The sequence below is a fragment of the Plutella xylostella genome, chromosome 26 (genome assembly GCF_932276165.1).
Source record: "Plutella xylostella chromosome 26, ilPluXylo3.1, whole genome shotgun sequence".
In the NCBI taxonomy this organism is placed as follows: domain Eukaryota; kingdom Metazoa; phylum Arthropoda; class Insecta; order Lepidoptera; family Plutellidae; genus Plutella; species Plutella xylostella.
In genome coordinates, this window is record NC_064006.1 from 4,927,365 (window position 1) to 4,954,475 (window position 27,111).

The following is a 27,111-nucleotide window of genomic DNA, read 5'->3' on the forward strand; positions in this document are numbered from 1 at the left end:
TATGTATCAGACAGAAACGAATGAAGTGATTGCTCTGAAATTTTACTACCTTCAGACGGCTGCAGTGGATTAATACGGGCTGGATTTTACGTTTCTTTTTACCTAATAAGGGGTGACCGAGGAAAGAGCTACGCTGCTACCCTAATACAATTGTTGGCTGAGGATGAGAAAGACCAAGGAGCCAATTCACAATCACACGTATGTAAACGAACGACGTTTCGGAGTCTCAGATGAACCATTATTGGTTTTAATTAACCCTCGAGCTGTGAAAATCGACCCAAATTTGTATGGCTCGGAGTTAGTACAGTGAGTATACCACCGGGTGGCGACTCTCCCGCACCATATGAATTCGCGTTCACTCATTATTACTCGTACGGAGTAAAAACTCGCCCTCCCCATGATGATTGCATGATAGCTCTCATTCGTTTCTTTTTTTGTCAAGAGAATAACCCTCCAGTGAAGTGGTAAGTCACCACCACATTAGTCACCACCAGATAATTAGTCACCATTTCGCAATGTATTTATAGATTCACGGCTAGACTTTGAAAACGCTAAAGTAAGTAACGGGCAACGAGTAAAAAATTGGAGTTTTTTTTAACTGGTAGCCTGTTTCAGACGTTACCACGGCAGTGTCAGAAATTACAAAGAATATTTGTAAACCTAATGTGGTTGGCACTCCTTCCTATTGCAAAGTTAGCTTAGCTTAGCATAGAAAGGCTCCGGATCCGTTTGGGATTTGTTTAATTTCAATTCACCTGCCATCTTCTATAGTTTTGAGGCGCGTGCACACTCTGGCACGTTCCAAGCAGTAAGTACGTACCTGCGTATGTGCGAGCATATTGCCGGCACCTGCGCACTACAGGTGTAGCAGACTGATTTTGACAAGCCTAGTCAAGTGGTCTGTGATGTGCGGACAGAGAATACCAGGAGACGACAGTTTTTAAGTAATTTTAAAGTTGAAGTAGTGTTTGCCAAAGTTGCATTTAAATTGCTCCTTTATTAACTGGATTATAATGTAACCCGGTTATAACAATAAATTGCAAGTCTTCTTCCACCACCACGGTTTATACAGGCTAAGGCCATAGTGAGACCTCCTACTGCCAGATATATTATTTATATTTATATCCCTAAACAATTATTTTTCATCAGGTACTATATCCCTTGAGTTTCAATGTGGACTCAAGTTATACTCTACCTTACTTTTAGGTAGACTTAACCTCTACTTTTGTTTTTAAAGACAAGTCGTGGCGACATACTGTGTTTGTGTTACTATCCATTTGCGTACAATCCAAATATTTTTAATATAACTACTTACACTGCACACACATATATTTCACTGTTCGATTGATAAAAACCTTGTGACATGTGCTAAACTGCCCGCTCTAATTGCAACTTGGTCTGTGCTACAGTTTGCCACTTCTTGCCACGTGCCTAACTCTTCACCGAGACCTTAAGCCCTAGGCAGCAGTGGCTATAATTGTCTGTTTAAAACGCATTGTTAATGTAGGCAAGGTACAGATGGCAAACTAGATAGCACCTGGTAAGTAAAACTACTGAACTTAATTGTATCCAAATGAGTGATAAGTTTTTTGTTACTGTTTTTTGTTTTGAACATTTTGTCGGTGGTAAGCAGAAAACTATAAAGTGTTCGTGTTTATACATAAGTACATAAACTTATTACCTACTTATACCTATATACAAATGTTTTAATAATACATAAAGTATTACACATACGAATATGTATAAGGGTCACCAAGTTAATCCGTTCTGTATCATAGATTTTGAAATTGAAAACTTGTATGTTGTAAGGCATACTTAATACTTAGTAGTAACTTAAAGAGTGTTTCATTTTAAAGTTCACTTAGGTACTTAATTGATATTAAATAGATAGAACATTCAAAACGTAAAAAAACTTCGTCGCCATACATTTTTTATCTTTATGCCGGCTAAACTCTTGAGCTAAGTTTAGAATGTGGTTCAGTCTATTTCTATTTAAATAAGAGCACTAAGTATGGAGGTATGCAGACGAATGACCTATTTTCTAGCATGCGGCATGCGGGCTAGTCCTGGTTAGCCTAGATTCTAGTTTCTAGACGGGGATCAGACATTTTTCTATGGCATAGGTAATAATAATAAGTTGAAACTCTGTAAGTAACGGGGAACCTAACAGTTTCAAAAAGTTATTTTTACAACCTATCCCCCTTATTCATAGAGAAGTTACAGAACGTTTTAACTAATAAACTGTTTTGTCCCTCTCCGACAACGAACAATTTGTTCTATGACAGAGAGGGACAAAACAGTTTATTAGTTAAAACGTATTGTAACTTTTCTATGAATAAGGGGGTATGTTTTTACGGAATATTTTAAGTTTTAAGTGCCCCGAGAGACCTGGCCAACACAGAAGTTTGTAGTAAAATGTGTGATATAATTATGATAACTCTGTTAATGAAAACGATACGTATATGCCCGTACTTTGATTTGAGTAAGTATACCATCTTAGAATTCCATGTCCAACTGTGGATACAAAACATCAATATCAGGACGTTTCCATTAAATGTTCTCAAAAGTAACATTACTGTTTCAAGGACGCCTGAATAATTTAGCATACAGCACTTATATACCTTGACCTAAACTGACCCTTAATACTAAATACGACCATATCACAAGGCCTGCAATAATAATGTACTTAATAAAGTCTCCTCATTACAATTAATTTCAATAAATCTGATTGTTAATGGTAATATTAAATAATGTAAGTTAAGTTAAAGCGAAACGTCTCTTTGCGACCTCAAAAAACAATAAGTTACTGATCGAATTATCGATAACATATGGATAGTTATGAGTAAGAAACTACATCGTTTTTAAGTTTTGCAAAACTTAACTTAAAAATGTCATGGACGACGTTATTAAATATAGTGTATGATTTAATAGTACTTTAAACTGTTTAATGTATTCCGACCATTTGTACAATTAAATAAATACCTAGATATATTTATGAAATGAGGAGATAAATTCATGAAGTATAAACACATAGACGCTAAGTTCAATAAAAAAAATCTAACAAATTGACGATGACATCTATAACATGTTCACCACGGTTACAATATATTTGTACAAAATCACCTAAAGCTAACCCAAAAATGCATCAGCGAAACCGAGAGGATTGGAATTTTCGACATACCCTTATATAGAGCGGCTTAGGCCCCGCCAGACTGGATGTAAGGGTTATCACCTTAAATATATTCGAAACCGACTCACTTGTCAATCTTGGAACAATTCCACTTCTCCTGGTTACGAAAAAAATTAACAAACTTTGTCACTGCGACAAAAAATAGGAGCTAAATACCAAGAAAGTACCATTTGTATTTTTTCTGTGTTATTTATATATAAGAGCTTATTATAAATAAATTTAATGGTTGTAAAGAATGCGTAACTTACTTACCATCACAAAAGTAAACAAATTTTTGTACAAACCTTTAAAATAAGGTGGAAGAGTTATAGGTACTCTCGCGAGAGTCGCGAGCAATAAAAATGTTTCAGTGACATAGTATGAAATTACTCCTAAACGGAAAAGGCTAGCCTAAGGACGCCATACTTTTCCGTTTAATTTCCGTTCCGTCCGTAATATTGAAGTACATTTACAAAAAATCAAGCCTCGTCCCATTACAAAAGCCTTCAAACGAGACCGAATATTTAATCGATTTATCGATTCCCGAATCGCGTAGGGCTTTCCCTTTCAAGTCCGTGTAAGGAGGTCCGATGAAGAAGTATTTACGTTGCATGCCATAGTACCGAGACATTGGAACTGCTCGGTTTTTGTGTCTCTCTCCGAGTATGAAGGACGAATGTTTGAGCGCACAAACAATGATGGCTTTTACCGCAGGTTTAACTTTGGATAAACGTTTTACCAGTAAATAGTAGTTTTGAGTATCTTGAAATGAGAGGTGAGATTTAAAATTAACACTTAAATTATGATACGGAGCTTCAAAAAACTTATTATGTTACTTTGTATATTTTAGATAAAACAAATTGATTCCGGGCTGCAAGGAAAGTAATCCATTTTTATTTGTACCTACATAATGCCCCAAATTTATTGTGCTTATTGACACTTTACAATAGGCTTGAAATTGACATTGTGATATACGAAAGTCAACTTTTTGACTGACGTAAAGAGTCGAAACTCCTGTGTTTCGAAGTCAATTTTAAGCTTGTTGTAGATTTACAATAATATGGTCTATGAATTTGAGGGTTTATCTTTAAAGGTACTCACATGAGAGGGTTAAATAAAACTCAAGTTAACAGTGTGGTGCAACTGACCGAAGAGTCCTAATCGATTAGTGATCGGCGGTTGACCATTTTAGGATTACCATACTTTGTCGTGCTAATGTTTTGTGTCATCGAGCCGAGGCATGGATCCGTCTTTAAAAAAAACTTTTAATTAAGTACCTCGGTACTAACGTCAAGATATTCGAAGCTTCATATTAATTTGAAAGGATATTCTAAACGCTTGAATATAAATCAAAATAAGATCGTAATAATCGCATTTTTCTGCATAGTTCATACTTCTTTTTAGGTACATAATTATAAAAAATAATGGAAAAGACGATGAAGAAAAATCCACCTGGACATGCCTGCGCCATGTTGTTAATTTCTAACATCCGCCTCCGTTTTGCTACGACTATCATCAAGCCCTTTTAGCGCTTGAAATTACGAAAACAATACCGACCTCTTTAACTTCGAAAAGCAAATTTTGTCAGTCAATCCATAACGGTTTAAAAAACAAAAATCTATTGTCTACCGCCAAAGCATCCGCTATTTTTTAGCGGAAAAAAATGGCTATCAAACCCTTTCTATTTGTGGACATCTGCCGAAATCGATTTCGCATTTTTTGTCAAAAAACCCGAGAGGGTTAAAAGGTGCAAAAAGGTACCGAAAGAGTTTTTGCCGGTAGTTCTGCAATGTTTGTTGAACGGTAACCCTTTCAACGTGGCGCGTGTAATCAGATTTCGGCATGTGTTGAGTGTTGCCATTTTTTCCCGGTTTTTTTTTAAGAAACTTGATAGTTCTTCAGATCAAAGTGCGCTGGTCTTTTGTGCCAGTATTTGCTTTCCCCGTGTCTTCCTGGTGAAAAAAACGGCACGAGCCCCTTCTAAGGTACACACTGTGTGTTCTCTATCGGAACATCTGATGTTGAAGGATTGTATTCAGACAGACGGATATACACTTTAATAAAGGGTTCGCTTTTATAACTCATTCAAGATTTTGTTTAATTAGGTTTACCCGAGTGTTGTAGCGACGGCTTCTAGATTACGCTATTATAGACTCAAATGATGACCACATATTTATAATTTTATGGATACTCTTTAGTTGAGCTTCATTGCTGGACGGTATTATTATTATTAATCTATTAATATTTAGTATTATTTAACAGATGATTTTTTAGATGTAGGTATATTTCAATATTTAAGGACTGTTTAACAAAAAGTTACAAAGCAAAAACAAAAAACCGTTGGCGGTAACATTAGTCTGCGTGGATCCCATGATTCGCTCTTAATGCGACATAATGCGATCTATAAACCATAATCCTTTTATTTATTTTGCAATATACTCAATAGACACTGTCAACAATTGGTTTGTTAAAACGTTTGAGGGGGTGGTACCAATAGTAGTTCTGTATTTTAAAACATACGTATTATATCTTTAAAAAAAGTCAATAAAATATATAGATAAACAGCTTCTATATTTGTTCGCATACATAATATACCATTTGAATATGATTTATCTAAAATAATACTTACACAAATTACTAATAAAACATGAGCATAACATAATACCTATACCTATTATTATTCCCCTTGTATCAATTTGCTACGAGCTACGAAACGTAGCGCTAAGGAAAAGACATCAACGCAGAGCCTAAACTTTCTTTTTAAATGACAACGACAATCACGACATTAATGATAATCCTGTTAATAATATATTACCGCATCAGAACATAATTATTTAGCCTTACTTATTTTTAGGCATGTTGTAATTTGATTAACGTGTACAATAATTTATGTTATACAATTTCACTAATTGTATTTTAAACCTCTAAATTAAATGCAAAAAAAATCACAATACCTATATTTGCATGCCTGTGAGGTGAAATGTGCCAAAGTAGCATAATACCTTTTATAAAATGTAATATCATCGGATGAGTTACTTGACCATATATTTGATGAAAATAAATGTTTTTGTCTTTTTAACAATACTATTATATATCTCGGAAACCCTTGGAAATCGGAAACCAAGCCAATCTCCTAAAGGCTCTTAGCCAATCCAAGTCAAGGTGTTGCCATGTACACAACTTAATTAATTTCGTCTAGGAGCAGCGGTCAGTTCCGTCCAGTCAGGTGTGGGGCCACCTGTGTCACAGAATCTTGTTTTGACAGGTGCTACTCCTCCTTCAGGTATTGTCTCGATTGCCCGACATACGCTAAGTGTCGGCATACCTAGCACGGGGTGCAAGACGCGCAAATAAAAATCCGAATTGCGAAGTCAAAACGAAGTAACAAATTGTTAATTCGATACAATTTGAATCCGTAAATCGTTGTCAAAACAAGTTCGCGATAGGGAGCCAGACTACTGTGATTTGACGAAATACTTGCTGTCACGTCTTGTTTTGCGCGTCTGGCGCCCCATGCTAGGTAGGCAGGGTGGGTAATGCTAATAACAAGGGGAGCGTGTTGGTCAAGATGCTGCGACAGCTTTGATATTGTGACGCGATTGGGCGTAGGGCTTCTTGGCATGTGCTTCGTTTTTGTGGAGTTAAGTCCAAACGCATGCACTATATTTTAAGTAAGAAAATTGTACTTACCTAAATAGCGAAAGTGTTTTGTTTTCATGGTTCTTTTGTTCTTCGTAAACAGATGGACCAATTTTAATATTTCGATCATGAAGAATGAAAGGGCTAGTGTGAATAAGTTTGAAACACGTTTTGAAAACATTATCTTGACATTTTTTTGTGTTACACTGTTTCTATTAAATATTTACTTTAATTTAATGAAACCATACGAAAGTCCAACATTAACAAATTATTACGCTATTGAATTCACTTTCATTTATTTATGGCAAGTTGACTTTAAGATGTTAATAAAAGTGGATAACTGAATCGAATTAATTAAGTACTTAATTCTAGATACGATTCCATTCCAACACGCCACAACGATAATATGAAACATACTTACTTAGCAACCTCATATAGGCAAAGTTAATTAAAAATAGCAACATGTCATCTAAAAAATGAAGCTTGTAATTCGGAAGAAAGCAAAAGGTATCCAGCTGGCGATAGCACGAGCCACGCAGACGTTTGTACCAATAATAGAAAAAAAAACGAATCTATAAAAAGATTATAAAAAATATAAATTTGGCGAAGTACGGAGACAGGAAGAGATCGCATATTGCGGCCACTTCCGCGGTTTCACATCTATCATAGACTAATGTGGATATGTTCTATTCTATTCTATTCTGGTAGGGGGTAAAGTTCCTGTACGTGGCTCGCTCGAGTGGAACCTTTGTACATATCCCCTTGATTTCAGCAATGTGGATATGTTTACGTACAAGTATAAGTATGACCATATTTGGCCATTCTCCAATGAAATTGATAATTGAGTATATTTATATCCGATATGTACCTAGTATCTGGGAAATATTTTATAGTTTACTTTAATAAATAAATAAATGGTTTCACTATAAGATAGGTAGTAGGTGCGACTCAACAAAAATATTACGACTTACCCATAACGTGGTTGTTAGCTGCACAAGTTAGTGAGTTGGGTCTTGCTATAGCGGCTGCCAAGTTGCCTATGATGATGGGAATGTTAAATGTATTTACATTCTCCCATTAATATAAATTTTTAAATCATCTACTGGTTATACAATTTTTACTGACAAAGCTTCTTATTCATCTCAAATTCACTCGTAATTAAACTATTGAAAATCTCATCCATACTAAGTATTTTCGACGTGTAGGAAGGATCTACTTACTTTTTTCTTAATTTCATCAACAATTGTTCGGATCACAATTTCTCCCAAAAAGGCGGATCTATTCGAAAAAAAAACCACTTTGGCTCGTGCTGCGCAACTCTCGTTTTTTAAGGAAACAGCAGTGCCATTTCTCAAAGTTTTTTCTTCTAAAAAAGTCTATTATATTCGGGCGAATATAGTGAAATTAAATTTGCTTTTCAGAGTGGAGCATGTGGTTAATTATAGGATGAAATGTGAAGTTTTGTAGACAGATGCAGCGCGTGGATACAGGTCTTTCAGCTGTCCCTGTTGGATATTGTCTAGAACTGCACTCGGGGCCTCTCTATTAGCAGCTTATCATGAATGCTGTTGTTAAATATGCATAATTGTGACATAAATATAGTCATTTAAAACTCTAGAAACGACATAATTATTGGAATTGCTGAAGTGGATACACATTTTCAGGACGTATTCGCATTGTGTAGTTTTTTGAAGTAGGCATTTTATTTATTAATTCAGTATGAAATTATTGTATAAAATAAATACTAAGTAAAATCATTCAACATTTAATTAATTTCATATACTTACTCTGAAACATATTCCAAACCTGCTGAAAATGCGTTCTTATCTCCTTACATAATAATTATAAAATTACAGTATACCATATGCACAAATTGCTAAAGCTTACGTTCTTATCAAGTTTTTTTTCTGTATAAATAAAGCGTTTAAAAACCACAATCCATTTTTTGCTTCGATCCAGAAGCGGAAGCGGGGCACATGCCGCTAATGAAAAAACACTATTTGCAAGCGACCAAGTACGAAAAAGCCCAGGGCTTTTTTATCCAAACAGTTTTTTATCTACACAGATGATTTCTAGTCAGTTTTGGGGAATATGCATGAGATCTGTTGTCACAGTGCCCAGATGTCGTATGCAGATGACATTTTTTATCACATATGTGCGATTTTTAGTGGCTCGCTTAAAGAAATGTGGGTTTTTCGCTGTTAACAGCAGATGGTATGCACAATGTTCTCGTGCCTTATAAACTGGTGGCTTCTTTATGCAGGCCACGGCCACTCGGCTGATCAGTGGGTCTTCAGTGCTATCATCAATTCATTTCAGTTATTTCATTAGTCATACATATAATTATTAGTAATCCTGTTTCACAATATCTGGATAGAGTTTATCTAGGGGATAACTCTCTAGCACTCTCTAGGATTATACTATCACTCGCTAAAATGATGATTTGATAATGCTATCATAATTAATATCACACGGATAACCTTTATCTGGAAATGGTGAATCAAGCACTAAGTAAGAGATAAGTTGTGTGAAATTTACAGGAGCTGTCCAATCGCTTCTGTATCTTAGTGCAATCACATTGCCTCAGCCCCCTGTAAAATTTCAACTGGTGATGATGCCTCTTTGATACCTACATGAAATCGTTTCCAATTTTATGCAGATATGACATGTCATACCTCATCAAAACATCGGATTTCGCGTGTTATGAACCGTTTTATCGGGTATCAATCATCGGCGATTACTATAAACACATAATCATCATAAAAACATCTGTATTCACTATTAATATTAGCATTAATAAAGCAAAATGCTTCGTTTAGGCATTCTTAGCCGAGCCGTCAGACGGAGTTCGCGGAATGCCTAGGCATTTAGTCGAAATCATGAGATCGTTTTAATAAAATAAAATATAATTGCTATTCAAAAACAAATAATTCGAGGCCGCGGCTTAGGGCACTATCAAAACCCTTTTTGATTTGAATAAATCGATCCCTTATAGAAATGCATTTTATGTACAGGATGATATTATTGTGTTGACGTTTAGATGGCGATCATTTTGTCACTGGGATCTATACTGTAATCACTGTAAAAGTAAGTGCAAGATTGATGAATTATCAACTTTTTTTTAATTTTCATAATTTATTTTAGGTAAAGATACTTGCTTTAAAATATGTTATAAAAAAACAACCTAAGCTAGAGGAGAATAAGATTAGATTAGATTGCCTGCTAGATTAAAAAAAAAATGTAGGTACTTATAAATCAGTACACAGGTAGGTAATATAAACGAGCCATTGAAAAACACAATACGTTACGAATTTACAATACGAAAAACGTTATTTCACTCAAGGTTGTTTCATCAATTTCTTGTGCGCATCCCCCTGTATTTAGTGCACTTTTTCGTAGCATTTCGAAGTTGAGTTTTTGAAGGGTTTTTTCTTGAATCCGTACCCAATTATGCACATTTTTGCCGCTCGCGGTTCGTTTGTCTGCAATTCAGAAGAATGAGACGGGTTCGGACCTTGCCATTGGACTCAATGTTAATGCGAACTACGAGTAAATATAAATAGTTACCTCTTTACTGTGCACACACATAGAAATTACAACCAGGGTCCAGGAGGTACAAAAACAAATGGTACAATCAGAGACATTAATAACGTAAAAAAAAAGTAAACTATTCCAGACGACCTCAACGGAGAGAAATTATATTTACGAATAGGGTAAAATGCAAAGAAATGGTGATAGTTGTAATCAATATTTATTTTTATAATTTATAGGTCTTACGCTGTTACAAAAAGAGACCACATTGTTTTTGGTTTCAAAATTACCTTGGAGGACATTGGCAACCCACCCGAGTCCGCGTTGTTCTATGGCAACCACACATCTCGAGGCGTGTGCCAAAATTCAACCACAATCGTAACAATTAGGTTTTTATTTTTGAAATTTACTCTATACTTCTATATTTCCGCAGGAAAACTATCTTGGGTTTGATATATTTCCATTAATCTTACAACGACTATAATAACATATTAAAAAAGGATCCAGCCACACGGTCCCATACAAAAACACACCAAACAAAAGGCTCATACTTATGTAGACGGATTCCTTCAAATAAAAATCATGAGAGTCGGTTTTTGTGTCAGTTCTTGTCGGTATATTGATGAGCTGCGTCCATTCTGAAGGAATGCACCGGGACACCTTGGGGACAACCAGACAATGTCATTGTATATAGGTAAAGGTATGTATCAGACATACCTCCTTAGATATATATATATAGTTGAGAAAATGCAACAATGCCTCAATTTTTTATGTACGTCCGCTAAGTCCAATTGTTTTTTTTAAGATTATCTTGGTTTATAGATAAACCAACCCACTAATGTTCAAATAAGTTATTCAGATTCATAGGTTACATTCTTACATTTTTGTGTAAAAAAGAAAATTCAATGCGGAGACATTCTGAAAGGCAAGAAATAAAATGAAACATAGTTCATTTCGTATTTTTTTCTATAATAGTCGAACAAAAATTGTCTAGTATGACCCTCTGTATAGTATGACCCTGTGAAACTGAATAGCGTCCTTTCGGCTTTGTATACGCTTTTTTTAGCGCCCTGCATAGGAACATTGCTCTAGTACAGAGGAATATGAATAATGTGCGAATAGGATGTTGTATACTGATTGTTCAGTTTCAGTGCCCACGTACCCTTTTATACATTTCATACATGATTAAACTTTCAGGCACTTAATAATTTACGTATTTTTCTTATGATTTTTAAGTATTTGTTGAAGAAGAAAACTAAATACTTAATTTAGTTTTCTTTGATAAAATTGTCCTAAGTTTTTTTTTTGCACTCTCATACAATTTACTCTCTGTACCTCCTGCAGGTTGACTGGTAGAAAATGCATTAAGCATTAAGTCCACCTGATTGTACATGATTATTTTTGTATATTGTGAATATTGTGAAAAAAATAAATTAATAAATGATCAACTATTGAGTAACTTACTACAGCTAAAGTTACTGGGCAATAACTTTTATTTTTTCATAGAAAAGCGTATTTCGCGGCTATTTCCTACCTGTCGATTTCATATAACATTAATATCAAGAGCTAGCAACATGGACATAGGCCCACGAGCCGAATGGCGCGATCCGAGGGACATAAAAAATAGTGCGATCTCGAGCGAGATAATTAAGGCTTTTGAGCAAGTTTTTTAAACAAAAAACGTTTCGCCTTACCTGAGCTATCAAAATTTAAAACTTGTACAGGTTGTTTCCCTAAATGCGTTCCTTATATTCTGTTGAAGCTAGAATTGTAAAGTTTAGAGTTTAGATACCGATACATTAAATGATTGGTTCCATTTAATAGGTACCTAAGAGTTATTTTTATTCCCATTATATTTATGGGTTGATAACGAAATATATGCAAGTAAGTAGCTACGCAGTATACCCGGGGTATTATTTTAGGCTTAATTTAAAAGCTACCACTGTATTTTGAAGAGATGACCATCACCTATAATAACGATTATATTATAGATACTCAGATACATAGATAGAATATTCTTTATTAGTACACAAACATGAAGAGAGAGTGTTGTGCGAGCGAGTTTGCTGGTAGTGAACACGCAGGCAACAGTATTCCCCGATAGTACAGATGCCAAACTTGTAACTCCACTTTTTTTGCAATGGTAAACAATGAACACCCTGTATATTCCGCCGCATAGGCACGTTCGCGGACGAAATCCATACGAGCCCACGAGCCTACGTGTGCGATTTGTAAAAAACTCTGGGCCCAAACTTTTTACCCGCATCACAAGAAATTCCTATAGAAAAACGTCGATTTCGCAGATGTTGGTTTAATAAATTTGTTGCACGTGTTTTTAGTGGTTTTTTTGTTAATTGGGCGCTCAGTGGCCGGCGTGCGGTCTCATATTGCGATGAAATTGTTTTAAGTATTATAGAAAAGGTCTTAATTGTAAATAAAATGTTTCCTAATGTTCGCAGCTGCCTGCGATTTAATGAGAATCTAATATCATTCTCTTTTAATACTAAAGGCTTGTACTAATGATTGAAGTACCTTATCTTTTTCTGCTTTTTGTACAAAAACTTACATGGATGGTGTTCACGCGTGTAAACGCGCCATAAGTGCAAACTGTTAATCTGTGAAACTAGTGTAATCTGTGTCCATAAAAAACTATATCTTTTCTTCTCTATGCTTAATACTATTGTTCGATTCGATTGTTAATGATTGTTTGCAACTAAAATGTAAAACGATACTAAAATGTGTAAAGTTAATTAAACTACGCTATTATACAAGAAGAACCCAAGACTTCTCATTTACTTATGTTTTATAATAAACATAATGTGGCGACCGTAAGACGAGAACTTCTGCAATGACCGATTAACAACGCGGCGCATTCGCAGCCAAGCTCAAGATCCCGCCATTTTGCCCAACTCGAAGGAAGCCAAACAAATTGTTCCCGACGAACGAGCAATCATCAGGGTATCGTCCAGATTTCACGTCAGGGTATCTACAAGATTATTGAGGACGTCGATCCGACACATCAAAACTGCAGCGTCACCTGTGCAGGAGCCGTCTGAGACTCCGGAATATTCTACGCGGCAGACCTCCACACCATCTTCGAGTTCTACAAACGGCAGCGGCAGTGGCTATCTCCACCAGATCGGCTTGGCCTATTAGTTAAGTGTCCAAATCTCTAATTTCAAGCATTCTATCTATCTTCAAGTTAACAAATGCTTCTTTCTAGTTCCTAACAACTTTCTCTGCTATTTTCTACTACTGCAAACAATGTCATCTTCCTAATAAGATGATAATGTAGTCTATTTTTTATAAAACTAGCTAGAGACTTGTAAGTATTCTGCTATTACTTTCAAGTAGGATTCCTACTTCAGATGCTTACCTATTTTTCATAAGTCTCACTAGTTTTCATTTCAGTCTAGTTCTCATAGAGCTAGCTGGAGACTTTGTAAGTGTGGCTGCTATTTTCAAGTAAGTAGGTACCAATTCCTATTTCAGCGACTTACCTAGTGTTTTAAAGTCTCCCTAGTTTTCAATATTCAGTCTAGTTCTTACAGAGCTAGCTGGAGACTTTGTAAGTTTTCTGCTATTAATTTCAAGTATTCATACTTCAGAAAACTTACCTATTGTTTAAAGTCTCCCTAGTTTGCTATACCTAAATTCTTTTAGAATTATCTAGAGGCTGTAAGTTTCTGCTATTTTTAAGAAAGTAGGCAACTATTCCTACTTCAGAAACTTACCTAGTTTTTATAAGTCTCACTAGTTTTCAATTTTCCCCCAAGTTTTTGCATTCTTTGTTTGCAACAAGTGATCAGCATTGCTCTGCCGACCAATTTCAGCTGGGCCGCTATCCTGCGAGGTTCGTGCACGTCACAACGAGCGTCCTCTGCCCAGAGTCAGCCTACATCGAGCAGTGCCCCAGATCCTGTGGTCAAGTCTTCGCGGTCAGCGGTAATAAGTCACCGAGGAGGAGCGTGAGACACCACCTATCTATTTTTGTACATTCAGTTGCACTGCACTGCTATTTTAAACCTATTGCTATCTTAACAAACAAGCATGACAGAGCTAAAGGCACTTTTTGCCAAGCGTAGCTCCGTAAAGGGCCGCTTAACAAAGTTTCATAACTATCTTGACACTATACTATCAGTAACTGAACCAAGTGCAGAGCAGCTTAATGAGCTTGCACTAAGATTGGCAAAGATTGAGTCATTGGCCAAAACATTTGATGATTTACAATGTCAGATCGAGATTTTAAACTCTGATGCATTAGATTCAGAGCTCGATGAGCGGGAACTTATTGAGCAAGATTTCTATAAATTTATATCCAAAGCCCAGCTTATCCTAAGCAATGAGAAGCCTAAATCTAATGCATCCAATAGCATGCCTTCTGGAGGTCCATCGTTTAAACTTCCACAAATTCAAATATCAAAGTTTGATGGCTCACTTCACCACTGGCTCGAGTTTAGGGACATGTTTGTATCACTGATACATGAGAATCCGAGTATACAGCCCGTTCATAAGTTCCACTACCTTAATTCCTACCTAGAAGGAGAGGCTGCCCGTGTCACATCAAATTTAGAGATGTCAGTGTCTAACTATGACAAAGCATGGTCTTTACTATGTGATCGGTTTAACAACAAGAGGCAATTGATAAGTTACCATTTAAATTCACTCTTCAACACTGAAAAATTAAACCGTGAGTCAGACAGATCACTGCGTACGCTGATTGACAATGTTAACAAGAACCTGCGTGCACTTGCCAGCCTCGGTGAACCGACAGACAGTTGGGACACTTTGATTATCCATATGATAACATCAAAACTGGATTCTCCAACCAATCTAAAATGGGAAGAGCATCGTAACACTTTAAGTGACTCTCCCACACTTGCAATTTTTAACAAGTTCCTGAAGGACAGAGCCGATGTACTAGAATCATGTAGCAACAACAAGTTTGACCAATCTAAGCCACAAACGCCTCACAAATCACAAGCGAAAACTTATACTTGCACGGCACAGCTCTCACACAACACTAACCCGACATTTGCATGTGTGTTTTGCAAGGCAACTCATAGAATTTATGATTGCCCTAATTTTTTAGCGTTGCCTGTTGAACAACGAATTGCTGAAGCTGCTAGATTGGGATTATGTTTTAATTGCCTCCGCTTGGGTCACCATAGCTCCCGCTGCCCCATGGGTCCATGCCGGGAATGCAGAAAACGCCACAACAGCCTGCTGCATAAGGTTTTACCTTCTCCACAGCCAGCAACGAGCGCCTTTTCTGTTGCACAAGCGGACACGGCGGTCAACATCAGCGTCCAGCCGACTAATCTAGTTTTTCTGTCAACAGCACTGCTACGGGTCATAAATCCAAAAACTAATAAAGAATGCGTTGTGAGAGCACTATTGGACTCAGGTAGCCAGTCTAGTTTTATAACCGAGTCCCTAAAACAAACACTAGGTTTGGATGCCTTACCTACAAACATTAAGGTAATCGGCATAGGCAATACCAACAGCAGTTCCGTTAGTGAACGCAGTATTGTCCAATTTCAGTCAACAAATTCGGATTTTAAGGTCACCCTATCATGTTCTGTCCTAAGGGAAATAACAGGTGACCTTCCCAAGGTCCATGTGGATTTAAAAGAATTTAAATTTCCACCTAAAATAATGTTAGCTGACCCAAGTTTTAACACCCCAGCGCCAATAGATGTTCTCATCGGTGCCGATATATTTTGGGATGTTGTCGGCGACAAACAGCAATCATTAGGAAAAGGCAAGCCATACTTGCGCAGTTCACAATTAGGTTGGATCGTGTCCGGCCCTATGTGTATTGATAATTGTGAACCTATCTATAATTCGCGAAGTAACTTTTCCCTCTCTCTCCATAACATGCAGGAGGATGTCACTCTGAACAACCAGTTTGCCCGCTGCAGGGGGCCCGAAGTGCTTCCCCAGTCTAAGCCTTTACTGAGTGACAGCGAGAAAGCTTGTGAGAAATATTTACTTACAAACACTACTCGCCTAGATAATGGTCAGTTTTGCGATAAACTGCCTGATTCACCCGAGTGTCTTGGTGAATCCTATATTAATGCTAATAAGCGATTACTTGCTCTAGATAAGCTTTTCAGGAAGCAGCTAGAACTGAAGACAGCCTATTCTACATTTATTCAGGAACATTGTTCTGAATCAGCTGTTCTTAACCCTGAACCTGTCAACTATTTTGGGTGTGATGACACCGAAGCTGAGCTCCTAAACATATTAGAGTGTCTTACAGATACTTTGAATTCAGCATGCTTACATTTAAGAAATTTCAGGCCTAACTTAACATCGTTTTTGAAAAATTCTAATCATAATTTAAATGTAAACGAGACTTTGAGCGATTCCACCAATACTTTGGGTTTCGGTTGAGATGCAACCACTGACAAGCTAAGGTATTTCTATTTAATTTCAAATAAAGTCAGCCCAGTGAAATCACTAAAAAGACAATACTTTCTATATTTCTATATTTTCTAATATACTTATATTTTTTATACTTTCTTGTACAGTCCAATTCAAAATGCTATCACCTATAGTTACATAAGCTTTATTGGGACGTAACTGTACCTAATTATTAATGATATTATTATTAAAACACTGGGAATTTTTATAAGCTAATTTAGCCCATATTCTAAACATTTTATGTTCCCAGGCGAGCCTTTTGTGACGATCCAACATGCATCGAGCTTCACTGTTTATGTGAACTCCCATCTATAATAAATATGCATATGACTGGTCCTTTCTCCATTCTAAGTAGGTTTTAATAATTCAAATTTCAAAGATCAATTGTTTATGCTTAACTTAAACTAAACTTAACTATTTTGTATGTCAAAGATACAAATGTGTACATCTCGAGGCAGTGATTGAGCTGTCAAACTATTGCTATTACTTCTACAAGGTACATTTTAAATTTTTTAAGCATCTAATGTTGCGGCAATTGATTCCATCAACTTCAATTTTATACTATCTATCTATCTCACGCTCCTTATTTCGTTGACTTGTGAGACGCTGGAATTTATTCCGCAAAGTACCACTTTAAAAGGGTCATGGGCTACACAAACCTCACGTTTGAGGATTCTTATTTTTTTCACTAATATTTTTATTAGTCGCCGACTATGTCCCCTATCGTTTTGTCCTTAAGACCATAAGTTTTTTTCTCTTGGACATTTTCTAATTGGCCGGCCGTTAATGTCGCTGCCGTCTCCGAAGAAAGAAGACTCAAGAATGCCGCAGTGCTACGCAGCAAGCGAGCACCTCCGATAGCAATGCCTGGAGCCGACGCAAAGTCACGAATGGCCGACGTGCAATCGATGTGCATAGTGATTGAAGATCCCTTCAACCGGGGGGACTATGTTCACGCGTGTAAACGCGCCATAAGTGCAAACTGTTAATCTGTGAAACTAGTGTAATCTGTGTCCATAAAAAACTATATCTTTTCTTCTCTATGCTTAATACTATTGTTCGATTGTTAATGATTGTTTGCAACTAAAATGTAAAACGATACTAAAATGTGTAAAGTTAATTAAACTACGCTATTATACAAGAAGAACCCAAGACTTCTCATTTACTTATGTTTTATAATAAACAGATGGTACATGAGATATTATAATAATAATTATTTATTGCGGATATCAAGAAAAATAATACAAAAGCTGAAACGATTATAAATACACTATTGACACTATACAGTCAAAAATACAAAACAAATAAAATTCTATTCTCGGACCAAACAACTAGTTAGCAATTATTTTAAATACGAATACGATTTAGCCCTGCAGGGAGCTATGTTAAGGATACTTATATGTACATAGATTTAAGAACAGTATAACACCAACATAGTTGCAATGAATAAATGATTATGATTATGATATCTATCTATCTGTATATCGATTAATACCTAGTTTTACATCACAATTCTCTTAATAATAATAGTATGAGTAAATCGTGTAATGAATAAACAACACTCATCACAATTGAATTTCAATCGCTTTAAAAATTTACTGCAGAGCCATCTTATCCTAATTTGTAGAACTAAAACAAAGTATTGTAAGCTCAGTAACAGAGAGCGCGGTGTGGTCGATAGTTTGATATTCTTTTAATACAGATCTATACCGGTAGATGGCGATTTGGAGTGATTAAATCGATTGATCATCCCTTTCAGACTTATGTGAATGAATTGAATATAAAACTGGATGTTTTGTCAATGATAAAAGTAATCTACTTAGTCAGAATAGTACAAATCATTGAAGTGTTCATTGACATCAGGTTGTCTCAAGCAAGTATTAATAATGTCTCCTGAAATACAAACTGCATTTTTACCATCGTATTTAGCATTATTGTACGATATTTTATACGTTTTCATTTCCTTTAATAAATCCCTCAAGCAAGGACACTGCCAGGGATTACTATTGAAATAAAACTTTTTCAGTTTCACTCCCGAGTTTCTAAGTTCCAAACAGAAGTTATCAACTAAATATGTGAACTTATTATGTGATATATTCAACATTTCTACTGTCGTAAAACGAAAGGCATTCACAGGTATTAGCATCAAAGAATTAAAAGATAAATCTACCTTCCTTAATCGTAACATATTATAAAACAACTTATCAGGAATTTTCTCCAGTCGGTTCGATCGTAAAATAATAATTTTCAAGTTTTTTAATGGCTTGAATACGTCTTCATGCAATTCTGAAATTACATTCGAACTCAAATCTAGTTCCTCCAGGTTTGTTAAACTGATGAACGTAGTAAGTTTCACAGTGCTCACTTGGTTCGATGATAAAAGGAGTTTCTTCATTGTGCCGGTATTGCTCCTCGTAGCAAATTCCGGAACTTGTTTCAAAAAGCACCCATCCAGTTTCAGTGTGTCCAGTACCTCCACAGCTCGAAGCAAATTAGGGGGAGCACCAGACATATCATTTCTTGAAAAATTGATAGTGGATAGCGCTTTACAGGAATCAAACATAGCGGGGCTCAGCCTGGCCCCAACTATTTCGTTGTCGGACAGATCCAAATACTTCAATCTCTTCAATGGACTGAAAACGCCCACTTTCATAACTTCAATCTTATTCCACCGGAGATCCAACACCTCCAACCTTGACGATTGGTTGAACAAACTCTCTTCTAAATCGCTGATGAAGTTATAAGACAAGTTCAGATGAGTGAGTCTAGTGACGTCATTAAGAATGCCAAGTTTCAGGTTTTTAATGCTATTTCTTGATAAGTCTATGTATTGCAGGGAAGGTAGCCCATGGAATGCTCTCGGCTGAATGTCAGATATTCGGCAGCCTCGGAAGCTTACTGTGGTGGCTGAATCATTGTCCGGTACGATACCTCTTTGTATTATGAATTCACCTGGAGTAGGTCCTTCGATGTTGGAACAGGTTGGACTTGTTTCTAGCCCAGCACACAGGACAAACACACCTACTATATAAGCAAAACTGGCGATTATTACTTTAGGCATTGTGAACATTACAAATTGACACTTTGTTATTTCTAAAATATTTAGGTAGGTACCTATTCTTATTCTAAAACTTTTGTCACGCACAAAAACACAGTTTTTTCTACTTAGGTTACCTACCACAAAAACTTTTTTATCTACTGATAGGTACTTCTCATATTTCTATTTGATATTTATAAGTCCACAATGTTATCACAACATTCACAACTAAACTTTTAATTCAAACGTGTTCGTTCAACACTAATAAAACTGATAAAATTTAAGAAAAAATGGTTTCGCTACACCGCCGGTTGGGGCGCTCCAGTCTTACTAACATTGAACTCACATCCGCGCAAGCTCTGCGTCCCTGGTACTTGACGCATCTCATGAGCATAACATTGTTTTGTTTTTCTTTTCCTGTTTGTTATCGTGCGGGTCAGCGGGATTTCCCATGCTTTATTAATTTAAAAGTTCTATTGAAGGAGGCCTGGTCAGTACCACTCAGTACTAGGGACTATACCTATAGGCAGGTAGTAAGTTTGAATACTTAATTGAGGCTTAAAAAATAAGAAGTGATGGTTGTTATAAGGTAGTACTTGTATTTTAATTTACCCGACGGAATTATTTAGTACATATTTATAACATCTGAGATAACCACACCGACATGCGACATCTAAAAAACCCTATCACTGATAGACATGATGGCAGACTTATAACACCCTTCTTTTGTATATAGGTTGGTGTATAATGTAAGATGAACCTAAAATACCATAAGATGTCTGATGTCATGTCATGAGTTAGTCACACTCGTACCTACCTAATAAAATCTAATAATGTACATAACAGGCATTTGACGCAATTTTGATGAGCTATCAATAAAAGATAGTTAAATAACATGCAACATAACTACCCACACCCTCCCACGCTTACGATGTCCAGTTGTAAGGCCAATGGCAGAGATCTCATAGTTATGGTAACCTTGACCGAAATACCTAATGAATTAGGCAGTTGTTTTTATCTTACCATGTATTTATTGTGTTCATTGTGATTGTTTTGTTACCTAAATACTGTAAATTGTACCTGTATATCCTAATCCTAATCCTAACTAATATTATAAATGCAAAAGTAACTGTGTCTGTCTGTCTGTCTGTTACTCTTTCACGCCAAAACTACTGAACGGATTTGAATGAAATTTGGTATACATACGTTCTAGACCCTGGGAAAGAACATAGGCTACTTTTTATCCCGGAATTCCCACGGGAAAACTTTTTAAGGCGAAGCGAAGCGCGCGGGAACAGTAGTTGTAAATAAGTGCTCCATTTTTCCCATATAACAGCAGACAGGAATGTTCTAAAAAACTAATACTTAAATATTATGTAAATTAACTCTACCTACCTACACCCCTAACAACGAACGGTATAACATAATATTTTATGGAAGTATGTAGTTTAAAACTAAAAATTCAAACTGATCCTTTCTTTACTAAATAAAACCACAGTCAAAGTAAGAAACTATTATTAACAGAACTTATTCAATAACATTGTTTTTTTCCGGGACATTTCTTTCCGTTACTGATTCACTATTGTCAACAGTATCTTGTGATTCTTCATTTGTGTTGAATTCCATAGAATTATCTGTAGCTGCAACGCTTTCGTTATCTTCAACGGACTTTGTAACGTTACTAGAAATATCCAGCTCACTTTTCAGCCGTTGTATGGCTTGCACGACCTCTGACTGGAAATTCATATTTAATTTGTACAGTTGCTCAGCGTGTTCCTTTTCTCTTCTGCCTTCTGCCTTTAGATGCACATCCTTGAACTTTTCAAATTCAGTCATAATTCTAACTTTAGATTCGTAAATATATTGACTGATCGATGCGAGCGCAAACAATTTTTCTATCACCTTATCTTTAACTTCTTTTGAAATGTTTGGGTCAGACTCAAGGTCTGATTTGGCGTCTAGAGCTAAATCATTAGCTGATGATGGAAATCCAAGTAATGAAGTCTTGGAACCATTACTTGTGTTATTTGCCGCTGTGGTTTTAGCAACTGGTAATTTAGTAGAAGTTTTCGTATTGTTTCCATTGTTGTTTGCTTTAGAAGTAAACGCACCATGAGTGACGACTTCAGTGAAGAATCCGTCGCTTGGTTTATTAGCTTGAATCTCCGCTGTTTTCTTATTAACTTTTTGCTGCAACTCACTTTGTTTTTCCTTCTGCCTCTCGTAAACCTTTTCGAAGACTTCTTCGTGTACGATGCTGCTATTTTCTGTTTCCCTTCCAGTTTTACTTTGGAAAGGGCTGCCGGTTCGTTTGCTGAAATCCGTGACGGCTAGCTTCGACATTTTCTCTCCTTGTACGGAAGGTCCTTTAAGGATGCGTTTCGGAGGAACCAGGTCACAAATACTTGTCACTAAGGCACTGTCCACACTGTCCGATGACGACAAGGCAACTAAAGGTGCTCTATTATGAAGTGATCGACTAGCGATGGCCTCAGCGTGCCTTGTGTGGGCTTCGCTCCTTTATTTTGGCGCGTTTGAGCTTCCGCCGCGTCGTAATGAATTTTATTATAACTGCCAAGTTTATGATTCAATAACTACAACCAAGTATTTCGTAGTCCTGTGGAATAGAAGCTAATATTGAGGGGCATAATTGTATTGGTATGTTTGCTAAACGGTACTCAATGACTGAGGTTAATGCTAATATGCTAAGTGCAGCTTCGTGTTTGCATAACGATATGATTGTCGATGCTTCATTTAAAGTTATTTAAATTTAAAGATCTATAAGGATGTTTATTATAAATTGTTCTTAGTCGTGCTAACTTCCATGATCGTAACTGAAGCTGACCGATTCCAAGTGGTTGTTTCCTAGACGCTTCCGTGCTTCGGACGGAAGGTTAAGCCGTGGGTCCCGATTGCTGCTTCAGCAGCAGTCGTGAAGCCTAGTAGAGGCCTTCAGGCAGCTTGAAAACATCTGACAGTCGGGTTGCCCACTTACTCGACAACTATCTCAGCACAAGCTTGCTTGTGTTGGAGTCCACCAACCCGCACTGGGCCAAGTATGAGTGTGAAGCCAAACGAAAGACATTAAAACTGCGATTATATTCAAACAGAAGCAACACTTTCTCTGGTTCACTAAAATGGTCACTCTATTGGTATGCGAGGTGTCCACAACGCGCCGGATCAGCTGGATAGGCACCGTTACTAGCCCATACCTATGTACCAACCTCTAGCTGCCATGTGACAGAATGTTATATTTAACTACTGAATGATATCAAATACATAGCTGCTTCTAATCTCTGAATCAGAGCCAATAAAATGTTTTTATTTTTTAAGCGTGTCAGTGTTAAACAATACAGCTGGCCTAGGCATTGTCACCGAAGTTATCAGACAGATATACTTAAGTTGTTAATCGCTGATTTTCCTAGGCACGCTGGGTATCTATGGGGGATGAATCTGCTGTGACCAGATATCGCCGTAAGGCCCCGGATGAAAATACAAAAATGTTATAAAATGTGATCTCGCGTAAAACGTCAAACGAAACTCCAATCAAATATCTCTTTGATTGGAGTTTTGAAGTGGAAATGTTACAGGTAATTTTAAACAGAGATCGTATTTCGGTATATTCGATTTATCCAAGGGCGTACCCAGGTAGGAGCAGGGGGGGCTTCTGCCGCCCCCTAGAAGATAAAATTTACGTAAATTTTCCTGCCAAGTAGCAATTAAAAACGTGTTACTTACTGTGCGCAAAATGAAGTGTTTGAAACAAAATATCTTTTCTTTTCAGTCAGATATTTTGATTTAATATTCTTTTATCTATTATGTTTCAATATACCTGACCGACCATCATCTCGGAACAGGTATGAGCTGCCCCCCCCCTAGCTGAAATCCTGGGTACGCCCTTGGATTTATCTCTGAACATCCGGATTTGAGCTCCTGGACGTGTGTAAGGCCCCCGCTCCACCAATGCAGATATGTCCAAAGCAGGGAAGAGAAGATGTTTTTCAGCTCGGGTGAATCTACGGACGCTGTGTGCAGAAAGTTTTTACGTTAGCACAGTTTACACATTACTTGTAGGGGCTCCTTCCCTATACTTACATGTACTGCATACGTGAAATATCCCAAATCACGTTACTATAGGTACCCGATAACCTATATACCTAATTAGGTACCTGATAAATATTTTTCTCTGAATTCATAAAAAATACCGCTGTTACTTACATAGTTAAAATATAAATTTTGGCAAACGTTATTGACTAATATATCATATATTATAATAATATGCAACGCGATAGCCCCCTGATGATCCTATTCGCCTTGGGAAATCCCATAGAGAATAACTATACGTAGGTATATCCTACAACATGCATGCATAAATAAATAGCAAATAAAAATTTACCTACAGGGTATATACTAACAAAGTTTGCACAGATGAAGAGCCCTATTCTCTATTCTCTGTGGGGGTGTAAGCACCTGCACCTGAAAATGGTTTCAGTAGTTTCAATCCCGGATCAACATTCCACATGTTCTCTTTACTTTATCAGCCAGGCTTATCTTTGAAGATACAAGTTCAATGATATCCTACACACATCCCTGCTTTAGTATGCACAGAGCATAACTATGTGACTGCTCCTGCACATAACAAACACGTTAACTTCGGACTGAGGCTGTCCTCCTCTCTCAACACCTAGCAGGCTTAGATAAGAGCAGGACGAACAATATAGACCATTCCAATAAGAATCAGGGTACGGTGTCACCAAACAACAGAAAAGGCGCCTCCAACTTACTAATTCTAGAACGTCGTACAATGTATCGGAATCCTTCGCACTTGAGACCTTTTGGAATCCGGCCTGAAAGGAGGATTCATATCAAATAGCTTTCCCTTACACTCGGAGCGGCTGATGGAAGCGCTTTGGCTTCACCAATGCGTACCGGAACTACCATTGACGTTCTGAATTTGAAATAGCTGTATAAAAAGCAGGGAGTCCTTGACGAAATCATCACAACTTCACTCACCACCGTCCAGTGAACATCAAGAGTCAGAGAAACAAAATGGCGTCCAACAAAGTGTTTTGTCTGGTGGCCCTCGCCATGTTTGGGTGCGCGGTGGCCCAGCCGGCCAAGGCTGGCTTCTGGAAGGGAACCCCCATGGACGGCATGGTCGAGGAGATGCGGTCCGGCTGCACCGAGGGGGCTGACCCCACCGCCTGCATCAAATACAAAGTCATGTCTTTGTTGGACAACATTTTCAACAAGGAAAGCTTCCAGGTAATTCACATTCCTTAAAAATTCTCCTTGTTATCTTCATTAATTTCCATCTTTATTAATTACATAACAATTTCATCAATCCAGGTGTCAGACGTGGAAGTGACTAAGAACGGCGCCGGCAACGACATCACCGGCAGATCTTCCGGCGACTTCTTCGACAACGTGGAAGACTACATCCAGTCCCACGATGTGACCTTCGCGCTCCCCATCGCCGACACTAAAGTCACCGTCAGCCCCAGGAACCTCGCTAACGAAGAGCTGAGCCTCAACATCAAGTTTGGAAGCGAGGGCGCGCGCTCCGTCGGAGAGGCTCGCAAGGCCAAGCTCAAGAAGATCATCGTGCCCATCCTGGTGTTCGTGCTCCTCAAGGCCATGACCCTCATCCCTCTGGCCATCGGCGTCCTCGGATTGAAGGCCTGGAACGCTCTGCAGCTGTCCTTCTTCTCTTTCGTCGTCTCTGTCGCTCTCGCCATCTTCCAGCTTTGCAAGAAGGTGAGCTACTGATTTTATAATTTCGTCATTGATTTTCTCTATTTTTGTGTTCTTCCCTCTCTATTATTGGCACATATCCTGCACAAACTTAAAAATCGCACTCAAATCGCACCCTTTTCTATACCACTTGCAACCGTAACTTTAATTTCTTACAACGTAACAACTCATTAGACGCACAATGCACTGTTTGATTGAGTTGTCACGTTCTATTGTAATCTAACAAACTCGTTAATTACCCTTGGACCTAACGTTGTAGTTTACCCAGATCGCGGCCGACAACACCCACCCGCAGATCGCGGCCCATGGCCCGTGGGACGCCGCCTACGCCGCCACCCGCCACCGCAGGGAGGCCGACCCCAAGGAGGACGCTCAGGAGCTCGCCTACAACGCGTACTACTAATTTGAACGAAGCCAAACCGACCCGACCTCATAGACAACGACCCCCGAACGCGCAATTCCTAATTCAAAATTGACCGCGAACGGGCCGACAACCAAATAGTAAAATGGTTTCTCGAAACCGACCGTGTAAATACTATGTACTTATTTGAAATGCAATTTATTTAATTAAACCTAATGTTGTGAGCGAGTGATTGTGATGTGTGTATGACTGATATTTATTTATTTATGATAATAGTAGTAAATTGTGTTTTTTAATAAAGCTATGAATATAATTCGTTGTTTTGTACTGAAAACCTAGACTTACAATACAATACAATACAAAACACTTTATTTGCACCAAGAACAAAAATTACAAAAAAAAAAAAACAAAACTTAAAAATAAAACAGTACTTACTTCTCTTACCTATACCAAACTACCTGAAATAAATGTATTGTTTTCTATCATTATTGATTATCATTTGGTGTTCATCATTCATAAATATACTAAGTAATAAATGATTATATTATTACACAATTAACTATACAAAAAAGGAGTTAATGTGAAAGGCATAGTAAATTAACATGTGAAAAGGTAGATCTTTGGATAACAAGGATAGACTTTTGGTAACTGTAGATACATCTCATACCTACTCAGTACTTATAATAGAAAATGTAAGGCACAGCATGATAGCTAGTTTTGATACATCCGAATGCAAAAACAACATGAAACTTAGTAGTAGGTATATAAATTAAATAAAAATAAAGTAGGATCATACGTAGAATAATTTAAATTCGCTAGCTGCACTATAGAGTTCTCAACATGAATACTAAAATACTAAAAGGATGCTAGAGAAATCGAATAAGACAGTGAAAGCAGGAACTAAGTAAAGCTGTCAATAGAATCCGATGATGCCTTTATTAATGTCCTACCTTCTGTCTTACATCCTTTTTTTATTTTAATGAATGCTACTAATAGTAGGAAGCTTACACGCCTTACACCCAGGATTAACAAAATTGGTAATAAAAATCAATTTAAGTACTAATAAAATAAATCTGAACATAGAGTGGCCATTAATTATAAATAAGTTGTTGTTAATTATAAATAAGTGAGTTCCTCGAGGTCATACTGTAACACTTATTAAATATTTCAAAAAAAGATCCGAATAAATCT

At 37.1% G+C, this 27,111-nt stretch overlaps 3 protein-coding genes across 4 annotated transcripts; 1 reads left to right on the forward strand and 2 right to left on the reverse strand.

Moving 5' to 3' along the window:
* Positions 1–18,005: 18,005 nt before the first annotated feature.
* On the reverse strand, positions 18,006–20,866 carry LOC105389749 (carboxypeptidase N subunit 2). Its single transcript, XM_048630714.1, has 2 exons — positions 19,888–20,866; positions 18,006–19,857 (listed from the first exon to the last, which is right to left on the reverse strand). Exon 2 carries the CDS (start codon positions 19,836–19,838, stop codon positions 18,588–18,590), a length of 1,251 nt encoding a protein of 416 aa, XP_048486671.1. The 5' UTR covers positions 19,839–19,857; positions 19,888–20,866; the 3' UTR covers positions 18,006–18,587.
* Positions 20,867–21,305: 439 nt separating this feature from the next.
* Positions 21,306–22,392, reverse strand: LOC125490673. Its single transcript, XM_048630606.1, has one exon. It carries the CDS (start codon positions 22,146–22,148, stop codon positions 21,333–21,335), a length of 816 nt encoding a protein of 271 aa, XP_048486563.1. The 5' UTR covers positions 22,149–22,392; the 3' UTR covers positions 21,306–21,332.
* Positions 22,393–24,789: 2,397 nt separating this feature from the next.
* Positions 24,790–26,233, forward strand: LOC105396991. 2 transcript variants are annotated; one of them, XM_011568999.3, is made up of 3 exons: positions 24,790–25,070; positions 25,155–25,562; positions 25,819–26,233. In XM_011568999.3, the coding sequence occupies exons 1-3, from the start codon at positions 24,855–24,857 to the stop codon at positions 25,960–25,962; spliced, it is 768 nt and encodes a 255-aa protein (XP_011567301.2). In that variant the 5' UTR covers positions 24,790–24,854; the 3' UTR covers positions 25,963–26,233. The 2 variants fall into 2 exon arrangements, with proteins under 2 accessions (XP_011567301.2, XP_011567302.2); XM_011569000.3 differs by having other exon boundaries at positions 25,828–26,233.
* The last annotated feature ends 878 nt before the right edge of the window (positions 26,234–27,111 follow it).